The sequence below is a fragment of the Tupaia chinensis genome, unplaced genomic scaffold (genome assembly GCF_000334495.1).
Source record: "Tupaia chinensis unplaced genomic scaffold, TupChi_1.0 Scaffold144173_1, whole genome shotgun sequence".
Classification (NCBI taxonomy): Eukaryota; Metazoa; Chordata; class Mammalia; order Scandentia; family Tupaiidae; genus Tupaia; species Tupaia belangeri.
In genome coordinates, this window is record NW_006204030.1 from 133,689 (window position 1) to 145,065 (window position 11,377).

Consider the following 11,377-nt stretch of genomic DNA (forward strand, 5'->3'; position numbering starts at 1 on the left):
GGGGCTGCGAGCGCGCCCGGAGGGGGGGGGGGAGCGTTTGGCGGGCGGCTGCCCGGCTGCTAAATCACTTAGGCTTTTGAGCGCCATATGTACTGCTGTGCTCTAACATTGTATTTTTATATTAGTACATCATACCAGCCATGTCAAAACAAGAAAAGGAGAGAATCTCATGGTTGTTAGGGACAGTATACTATGGATTATTTTATCACATTATACAGTAAAATGTTGAGCTCATTATATTCTACTAAAAGGATAGAATATACATTGACATTGCCAGAATAAGTACTTCCAGTTTCCAAATTCACAGGAGAACAACTCTAAAAAAATTTTTTTTGATTGGTCCGTTTTCGCAGTGGAAATGTACTGCTAATGGGAAGCTGGATCCCACATGGTGATCATGTTTTGAATCCCTGGCCTAGTCAGTCTGAAACACACCAGACACATTTGTTAGTGCCCAAGGTAGATGGGAAGAAGTGGGTAATGGTGTGACCAGACCCCGTGGAGGATGTTCTTCTCTGTCTCTTGCGTGCTCACTCAAGCTCTATTATGGATAAAGAGAAAAAAAATTAAAATTTTTAGTATTTCCTCACAGCAGAATTTCCCCCCATTCATCTCTTGTGCATGTTTATGTACTCTATCATAAATAAAGGAAAACAGTTCTCAAAAGAAAAAATTAGAAAATTTGAAACAGTGTCTCATCGGAGCAGAATTTGTTTTTCTCTCTCACACATGCCTACGTGGTCATACACTCACACACAAAGTCAGAGTGAGGGCACACCCAAAGTGAGATTTCAAGTGACTCGTTTGTTAGTTAAATTAGGAGGGTCGTTTGCTAATGGTAAGTTAAGTAAACTGTTTTCATTGTAGCAGCTGAAGAAATATGTTCAGAAAAAATTAATTTAAGCCTTTTGGAGACAATAGTTGCTATAAGAATTGAGTACATTGGGTGCAACATCAGTTGTCAATTAAAGAAACTAATGATTTCAAGCAGTTTTCCTTGTTTTTTAATGAGTCAACAGATGTTTATTCAAGGAGTCAGTGCAGAATTTGAAGTGATGAAGAATTAATTAGCCTTCATGAAAAGTCTGTATAGAACATCTGTAGACAAGAATATTTTCAAAAAGTTGAGGAAACGCTAATTCAGTGTAATCTGAAGTGGAATCTATTAAGATGTGTAACAACTGATAGTGATAAAAATATGTGTGAAGGAGAAAAAGGGTTAATGGAGAAATTACAAAGGTGAAAATGTGAGAGTTTTTAAAAGTTGATCCTTATTCATTGTTTTTATTTTGTGGTAAATATTTGAATGTATCATTTATTATTGAATTAGTGTCAACAGTGAACTTCTGCTTTCATGAAGAGATAATTAATTCCTTAAGTTTTTGTCAGAAATTGAAACTGTTTGACTTGCCGTACTCATTAGTTTGATTATTGTAATATTTTTGTGCTTATGGTCAAGATTAAAATTCTTCTGAACAAGGAGAAGCTCCTTCAACTACTGTTACTGAACACTGAATAGCTTTGAAAATTAGTTTTTGCTGCAGGTTCTATATTGTTTTTAAAAAATGATGCTGTTTCTTAATTATAAGGCTAAACAGTACCAGAGACAGGAGTTGGAGGGAGTGAGAAATCGTCCCCCAGGGGAATGGTCTTGCCAAAATCCCTTCCTCTTCCATTCTCCTCTTGAAATTTTGGGCACACATGCACACATGCCTGACATGATTTTCAAGTCACCAGATCTGGGATTCAAACTGGTACTGTTCATGTGGGAGTCCAGTTCCTTTGCCATCATGCCACCTGCTGACCCCATAATATTTATTTTTTTTTAAGAAAATTTTTTTTCTTTTTTGGGGGGATTTTTTTTTTTTTTTTTTTTTTGCTATAGGGTACATGAGCTCACCAGAAAGACAGGGAGAGACAGAGAGACAGAAAGCGAGAAATGCCCCCCCCGGTGGGATGGCCACTCTGCAATCCCTTCTCCTCCATTCTCTCGGGATCTTGGGCATGCATGCATGCGCGTCTGGTGTGAGTTTAAACTGCCGGGTTCGGGACACAAACCACGGTGACTACATGGGAGTCCAGCAACATAGCTATTACGCTAACTGCTGTCCCAAAATTATTTTATTTTTAACTTTTATTTATTTATTTAAATTTGACCAGAGAGAGAGAATGTGAGAAAGCAAGCTGCCAAATCTGGGACTTGAACTGCAGTCGGACATGTGGGAGTCCAGCGCCTTAACCACCATGCTACCTGCTACCCCCCTCATAATGTAATTTTAATCTTTGAACTTTTGGAAATTATATGACATTGACTCAATAGAGTATCCTATAACACCTTTCTCCTATAGTGACTGAGTAATTTTGGAATTGAGGATTTTGTACTTTTTACCTTTTTTGTCTGTCTTTGCTTTCAAATTGACTATTAATGATTTTTTGTAAGTGCTTTACTTTTGAAACTCAGTTTGTCTCATAAATGGTTTTTGTTCAATATTGTACTGAGTGCAGTGTTGGTTGTTGTTTCATAAAACATCATGATAGGTTAGCAGGTGGCATACAGGTTTGGATCCTGCATGGGTAAACTGACTGTGAGGTTCAAGTCCTGGACCCAGTGGCTTGAAAATCATATGGGACATGTGTGTGCATGTATGCCCAAAATTCCAAGAGGAGACTAGAAGAGAGGAGATTGCAGCATGGCTATCTCTCACGCCACTCTCACCCTCTTGGGGGACGGTGATTTCTCTGTTTCTCTCTGGCAAGCCCATGTGCCCTATAGCAATGCCAACAAAAAATAAAATAAAAAACAATATGAATACTTTCTTTAAATTACTAAGAGTGGTTGGGCAGTTTTCTTTTAAAATTGATTGGAAAATAAGAGTTTTGGGATCTCATGTATCATGTCTTCACACATTTTTATACTTATGTTTTGGCAAATAATTTTGTGAAACAATTCTTTATTAATATCTTAGCTTGGTGCATTAAAAATTACATCTTTTAAAACAATTTTTTTAGGGACCAGCAGTTAGCGTTAATGGTTATGTCACTGGACTCCCATTTAGTCGACCACGGTTCGTGTCCAGGACCCGGTGGCTTAAAACTTACGCTGGTCGCGTGTTGCTTGCGTGCCCAAGATCCCGAGAGGAGAATGGAGGAGAAGGGATTGCAGCGTGGCCATCCCCCCTGTGGAGTGATTTCTTGCTTTCTGTCTCTCTGTCTCTCTCTGTCTGGCTGGCGAGTGCCATGCGCCCTATAGCAAAATCCTCTTACAAAAAAAAATTTTTTTTAAACATAATTAACTCATTTACTTCTTACTATAGCTATTTGAGAGTTTTTTCTTTAATCTTGTCTCATGAGAATTTACAGTTGAAGACATATTTCGCCAGAGAGTTTTTATAAGCTCTTCTGAAATCATGAAACATATTAATGAAAGGCTCACCTGTGAACATATTACCGAATATTCTACAGTTAGCAGTTATAAAAGGATCATTGACATTTACTGTTTGATTATTAAAATCTCTTAGTAAGAATATTATGTTCTCATGATTATTTTATAATTTAGCCTTAATCTTTATTCTTAAATGTTTCTTTTTTGGAGTATGTTTGTCTCTGGCACTTTTTCTTCTGAATTATAATTCTACTTTTTTTTTAAGCCTGTTTTTATTCAGTTGGATTAAAAACACACTTCAGTTTTAGAGCAGATTTATCATCCGCCCTTCAGGCTATTCTTTAATAACTCTTAAGAGTGACTATCTTGATATTCTCCAGATGTTTTAAACTTGTGTGTATGTGTGTGTGTGTGTGTGTGTGTGTTTTATTGGAACCCTTGTTGTAGTATTTGGAAGATAAAAGTAAATATTTCCTTGGTATCCAAACACTTTTAATATAGTCTTTAATGTCTTTTACTGCATAGTATGCATAAGATAAAACTTTACACTGATAAAGCTTCAAAATTCTTGCTTTCAAAAGGTAAATATCAAGATAAGAATTGCATTAACTGCAATGTACAACTGTTGTGTAAGTGCTTTTGTATGTATAATGTTACATGGTTGATATTTGTTTTGTATGCCTGTTACATTTAGTTAATTGTTGAATAGATTTCATTTTTCATTACTTAGTAGTACAGTGAGTATTGAGAATGCTTTACATCAGGTGTCTACCAAAATATTGGGAACTCTGAATTTTACCTTTTTTACTAAAAAAAGTATTTATTTGAGATCAGCAGATAGTGTAATGCTTACATGGCTGGATTTCCACATAGTCAACCGTGGTTCAAGTCCTAGGCCTGGTGGCTTAAAACTCATGCTGGGAAATGTGCATGCATTCCCAAGATCCCTAGAGGAGAAGGGATTGAGGTATAGCCATCCTCTCTGGGGAGTGATTTCTCACTTTCTGTCTTTCTGTCTCTCCAGCAAATGCATATGCCCTAAAGCAAAAATCTCTCTCCAAAAATTTTTTTTATTTAATTTTATTAATTATTATTATTAATTTGCTGTAGGGCACATGTGCTCACCAGAGAGACATGAGACAGAGAAAGTAAGAAAACAAGCCACCAGGTCTGGTACTTGAACCATAGTCGACCATGGGGAAGTCCAGAGCCTCAACCACCATGCCACCTGCCAGCTCTGGATTTAGATTTTTAAAGATGTCAGACATTTAGTTCTTTATTTAGGTGCTGGTCTGCAAAATCAGCAACTAAATTATTCTTTCTCACTTGAAATGTAGTTGGTAATATTTATTGGGAGCTAACTCTGTTCAAGGTAAATGGAAAAAAGAAATCTACACACACACAGTGGAAGCAAGTAGGAACATCTTAATTTGCTCTCAGTGGAAGCAAGTAGGCACACCTTAATTTGCTCTCAGTTGTTTAGAAGTTTTTGTTTTTTTTTTAATTTGCTAGAAGACATGTGTGCTCTGGGAGGTGAGGTAGGGGGAGGAGAGGAAGGCAAACTGTGAAAGCACACCTTCCCACCTCCCCAGAGGAGATGGCCATGCCACAATCTGTTCTCCGTCATTTCTGTTTTCAGGATTTTGGTCATACGTGCACATGTGCCCAGTGTGTTTTTCAATCTGCTAGCTCTGGGACTTGAACTGCACAGTTAGCCATGAGGGATCCAACTGCCTTAACCATGTATGTCATGTGTTGGCCTCGAAATTTCTGCTTTTGAGATGATTTTGTTCAACTTTCTTAGCTTTCCATTCAGTTTCATAATGTAGCATATATGTTTTGGGGCAAAGCAGTTGTTTGTTTGAGGTTTAGGAAGTGCCAGATTTTGTTTCTCAAGCCTCATGATGCTGGTTAAATGTGGGCAGTTGGGACGAAAAACCGTCAATTCTGGCCTGCCCTCTGAACTTATTATCTCTCTGGATGATCTTTCATCCACTTTGTCCATGTTGCTTCTGTAGCTCTTTAGGACCCCTAACAATATGTCTTATAATTGATATGTTTTTTCTTGTCATCAGTAAGACTACTGGCTGTGGTGCCCTGTATGCTACCCAGAATCGGGATTCCACATGTTATATTTTAGTAAGGAATTGAGATGTTTGAATGAATAGCCTCGATGAGTAAAGTTTAATAAAGAAAAATTAAACTTTAAAGTTTAATAGAGAATAATTATTAGTTATTTCTTGATTACTTTCTCTACGTAACTGTTACATGTTTCTAAAGTTTTTCCGTGAACGGAGAAACTTAAGCCCCAATATAAAACAGTCTCTGATAGAAATAAACTAAAAGCAAACCAATAAAAGTTGAGGGCATATACAGTTTGTGTTTTGGAACTGTCTGTGGACATGTGGATGACACTTTAGATTTTCCAGACTACACAACTCATTTTGAGAACAACTATTCTGTTTTTCTTTTCCTTATATATGTATTTTTCTTTCATGGCTTAAAAGTAAATGCCAAACAATATTTAGTTTAAATAGTAAATTAGTGTGGTGGAATTTTGTTGTGTGTTTTTATATTGGGTAAAAACTTACCGCACATATTATGCATCTAAATTTAGGAATAGTTTATTTTAATCTATATTTACATAAAATGTGCTTTTTAACAATATATTTGATTATCACATATGCAGGAAAACTTCATCTTCAATTATAAATGGGAATAATTAAATCTTTAAACTTTTTAGAATTTAATAAGGGTTTATCAGAACACTGCTTGCTTAAACTACCTTCTTATCAAAGAAAATAAAATTAGAGGTTAGAGAATTACCTTTAAATTACAGTCTATGCACTAATAGCTCACTCTTAGTTTTGAATGATTGACTTTTTCCATCTTTTATAAATATGCTTAAATATAAACACATGTGGGAAATGTTCTCTTGGCTTTTATCAGACTGACATTTAAGTGGATTTTTTTCAACCTGACTAAACATTTGTGGTAAAAGATTTCAAAGCTTTGAATCGTATAATTTGCCTATGGACTCCCCCACCCTGTGTTATTCTATTAACATTTGGTCTTAGTAAGTATAACCTGTTTAGAATTACCAGGGTTTTTCATTTATTATTTGTTGAGATGAGAAGTTTAGAAAATAACTTCATCAAAAATCCTATTTGACAGTTATAAATGCTTAAGGAAGTTAAATTTTGGAGTTTTGCTGCAAAGATTTTAATCATATGTCTTATCTCTCATATGTCCGTCTTTATAAAGTGCACAAAATTGTTGATGTTTGTTTCTTTGCCATCGTGATGTTAGCACCATGTGGGGTCTTTTTTTCTTATATATGATGAACTCTCTCCCTGTCTTTCCCTTCTCCCTAGTTTGGGATAATACAGTGGTTTGTAGACATTTTCCTCTTCATAATTCTTATATCTTATATATAAGGTTTTTTATTTACAAAAATAATTGGTGATGGTTACAGGGTATAATCATGAAATCTATGTTATTTCATGCAGTTTTTGCTTCTTCATATCAGATAAGTAGAAAATTAGATATTAAAAATTAAAGAGCTATTACTATTCTTTGATTTCTTCTCTCCCTTTTGTTTTTCTTATTCTCATTTTTTCCTTTTTTTTTCCTGGGTCAATAGGATATATTTTTGAATGCATCCCTTATTTTTTCCTTTTATTTTTTTCGTGGGTCAATAGGATATATTTTTGAATGCATCCAGAAAACAAATAAGCTATACCTGCCTCAATAATTTGGGCCAGTTGGTGGTGTGGTGGATAAGGTGGCTGGATCCTGAATGACTGACTGTGCAGTTCAAGTTTCAGACCCAAAGGCTTAAAAACACATCCTGGGCAAGTGGGTGTGTGTGCCTGGAATCCTGAAAGGAGGGAGAGATGGAGGAAAGGGTATCGTGGTGTGACCATTCCATGTCCTTTCACATCCTCCTCTACTTTTTATCCCTCCAACCACCTACTGTCAACACCCTCTAGGAAAATTTTTTTTTTAATTTATTTTTAGATTTTTGCTGTGTGGTACCTGTGCTCACCAAACAGAGAGGGGAGAGAAAGAGAAAGAGAGAGGAGAAGGATGGATAGATGGATGGATGGATGGATGGATGGATGGAAGGAAGGAAGGAAGGAGAGAAGGATGGGAGGAAGGAAGGAAGGAAGGAAGGAAGGAAGGAAGGAAGGAAGGAGGGAAGGTCACTCCCCTGGGGGAGATGGCGATGCTGCAATCCATTCTCCTCCATTCTTTTCTTGGGATTTTGGGCACATACATGCTCTCAGCATGATTTTCAAACTGCTGGGTCTGTGACTCAAGCCGTGGCTGGCAGTGTGTGAATCTAGCACCTTAACCACCACGACATCTGCTGGCCCCTAGCAAAATTTTTTTAAAGTAATTTATTTAGTTCAGGGCGAGAGGTTTTTTTATTCTAAATAGTCTTCATTATTTTTACTTAATATGATTTTCCCCCAACTTCTTGCATATTCAGAGCCTTATTTTCTTTTCCCCAGAGTTCTGAAACTTCCTGAACCTTCCTTCCTTCTCACTTCTTTCCGTCTTACATTCTTGTTTTCCAAGTACGCTACTTTGGTTTGTTTATTCATTTACTTACTACAGGGCACATGTGGTTGCTGGAGACAGAGTAAAAGAGGGCAAACAAAGAAACACCCCCTTTGAGGGATAGCCACACACCAGTCCCTTTTTCTCCATTCTCTGCTGAGGATATTGGGTACATACTCACATGTACCCAGTGTGTTTTTCAAGCCTCTGGGTCCAGTACTTTAATTGTACCATCAGCCTTGTGGGATCTAGCCACTTTAACCATTATATCATCTGACTGGCCCTATATTATTAATACTCTAATGTATCTTAAACTGTTGGATAGATCTCCCAGTCTTGAATTTGCCATTTCTTAGTTGTGAGAAATCCATCAAAAGTCACTTAAAACTAAGCTTGTGGATACTGAATCTGAATTAACTTCATCGTTCTCAAAACAAGTGATACAAATAGAATCATGCATAACCTGCACCTTCAGAATTGCTAGGAAACAGAACAAGCTAAGCATTCAAATTTTTTATAATTAGAGGAATCAACATTATATTGCAATATTCTCCCTATTTCTGTAAGTCTGTATATTTGGAGAACAGAGATGGGAGGAGGCTTAAGAGGCTTTTTTTATAAAGGAGAGAAGTGTGTAAAATGTTGATCTAGAACAGATACAGTTTTGTCTGAGAACAAAAAAGTCCAACACAGTTCCCAAACCTGTATGTATTTTGGACAGTATTAAAGTACTAATATATTCTACAATGTGTTCTAAGTGAAATAGTCCAGTTCTCAGAGACCACAGATTATATGATTCTGTTTATATGGAATATCTAGAATAAGCAAAAATATAGAGACATTAAGTACATTAGTGGTTATTTAGGGTAGGATGGGAGGGTGATAGTGAGAATTAGTTTAGGATTTCTCTCTCTCTCTCTCTCTTTTTTTTTGGTGAGATTTAGTTTAGGATTTCTCTCTCTTTTGTTTTTTTTTTTTGTTTACAGAGAGATTTTCGCTATAGGGTACATGTGCTTCCTGGAGGAACAGAGAGAGAGAAAGCGAGAAATCACCCCTTGGGGGGATGGCCATGGGATAGTCCCTTCTCCTCTGTTCTTCTGGGACTTTGTGTACACAGGCACACATGCCTGAAGTGAGTTTCAAGCCACCGAGTCCAGGACTTTAATCACAATCAGCCATGTGAGAGTTCAGTGCCTCAACCACTATACCACCCACTGGACCCAAGTGTATAGGCTTTCTTTTCTTTTAAAAATCATTGTGGTGATGGTTGTACAACTACAAATACACTTTAAATAACTGGATTATAAACTTTGCATGGGTGAATTGTTTAGTATCCTGAGTTATAGATAAATAAAACTGTTATTAAAAAAATAGAGGAGGAGGAAAAGAAGGGAAGAAACACAGGCAAAAGCAGTAGATAGGCTATACAATTGCCAAAATAAGGGGCCTTTGCCATAAACTTTATTTACCCACACAAGCTACATGATGACATTTCGGTCTAGGACAGAGTGCATATGTATCCGTGACTTCATTCGATTATTCCACATCGCCAGGGTGTGTAGTAGGCTTTGTCATTTAGGTTTTACAAGTGCACTAAATGTTGGTAAACTAGAAGTGGTTGGGCAGCTACCTTGGTTTTCCAAGTGTAGTATTTAAAGCAAGTACCTTGTACTATTTACCCTATCACTGCTTTGCCCACTCTATTACATTTGCTTTCTATGGAACTTCCATGTGTTATTTCTCAAATTTGTGGTCTGCTTGTGGCATCTTTCTTGGCTGTTGTTATTTTGTTCACTTTCTACATAGAAAACATTTTTTGACATTCAGTGAGATGTGGAAGAGGAAGTGAGCACATGCTTCATCATGCATTTTGTAGTATAAGGCACTATAATATAATTTTTTATACCTCTTAAATTGGTTCCAAGGGTAATATTAATAAGTGAAAGTTTGTTTTGCATAGAAAACTTTCTCAGTTGTTTGGAATGAGGAAAAATGCACACTTTTTTTTTATGCTTACAGTTAACAAGTAAATTTGAGTCTTGGATGCTGATTTTGATTTGTCATTTTGCCATATGTGATCTTTGTTTGGCAGTTTATTCTTACTTTCTATTTAGTTTAATAGTTACAGTCTATATGTTTTGAATTTCTATATAGTCATAAAAATTTACAGTCATGTAGTGCATAATAATATTTTATTCAGTGGCAGACCACATATGTGATAGTAGTCCCATAATATCATCCCATGTCATACCACATATGGCCAACTGCACTGTTCGTGTCCTGGGCCCAGGGGCTTGAAAACATGCCTTGTTTGTGCCTGCATACCCAAAATCCCAAAAGGAGGAACGAAGAAAAGATTGGAGCATGACCAACTTGTGTGAAAAGGCACTTTCTCACTTTCCTTCTCTCTTTGTTCTCTCACTCTCTCTCTGTTTCTATGCCAAGCTTACATCCCTGCTTGGCAAATTTAAAAACAAAGGAAAAATTATGCCACATAGCCTAGGTATGTAGCAGGCTGTGCCATCAAGGTTTGTGTAAGTACAGTCTCTATGCTGTTTGCACAACAACAGATGCACCTATTGTTGCACTTATTGCATGTCTCCCATTGTTAAGCAGTTTGTGAGTGTAGTTGTATAGTTATAGGGATTTTTTTTGGGGGGGGAGGGGGAGGTCATAGGGCATGTGCACTTACCAGGGAGACAAAGAGAGATAGTGAAAGGGAAAAACCACCCCCCAGGGGATGGCTATGTCACAGTCTCTTCTCCGTTCTCCTTTTAGGATTTTGGGGACACACACACACATGCTCAGTGCAAGTTTCAAGCTGCTAGGTCCAGGACTCCAACCTTGGTCTGCCATGTAGGAGTCCAGTGCTTTAACCACTACACCAGCTACTGGCCTCCCCAAATTTCTTAAGTATGGTAATTTAGTATGTTTGTTATATAGTCTTTTAACTTTTTCAACATAATTATTTAATTCAAAATAATTCACAAATTTTGTTTTAATGCACTTCTAGTCCAAAAAGTTTATATTATAACAACTAAAAGATTCTGACTTTTTCTTCTGTGATTTCCTTACAGGTTTGATGAACTTGTAAAAAAATTCAAAGTCGAATATCATGCTGGTGGCTCTACCCAGAATTCAATTAAGGTGGCTCAGGTTGGTTAAGTATTTTAAAATTTTTTAAAGGGAAAACAATATAAAATTATTTGAGTTTGGTCATTTTGCATAATTGTTTCAGTCTGTATTTTATTGCTGTAGCATATTTTATTTTGGTTTGGGATTTTAACATTTGAACATCAAATAAATTAAAATTACATTATTTTAATTGAATTTTTTAGTTATTAGTAAGCTTAAACATTATCATGCTTATTCTTTTTTATTTTGGATTAGGATTTTAACACTTGAACATCAAATAAAATTACATTATTT

General features: G+C 36.4%; 1 protein-coding gene across 3 annotated transcripts in view; it reads left to right on the plus strand.

Moving 5' to 3' along the window:
• Positions 1-11,136, plus strand: part of LOC102479153 (adenosine kinase-like) — a 144,824-nt gene extending 133,688 nt beyond the window's left edge. For all 3 annotated transcript variants that reach the window (XR_337072.3, XR_003547484.1, XM_027767352.1), the window contains exon 4: positions 11,026-11,136. Coding sequence is in view for 1 of the 3 variants with exons in the window: in XM_027767352.1 (XP_027623153.1) it covers positions 11,026-11,113 (88 nt within the window). In the remaining 2 variants the exon portion in view is untranslated. The remainder of the gene's footprint in view (positions 1-11,025) is intronic.
• The last annotated feature ends 241 nt before the right edge of the window (positions 11,137-11,377 follow it).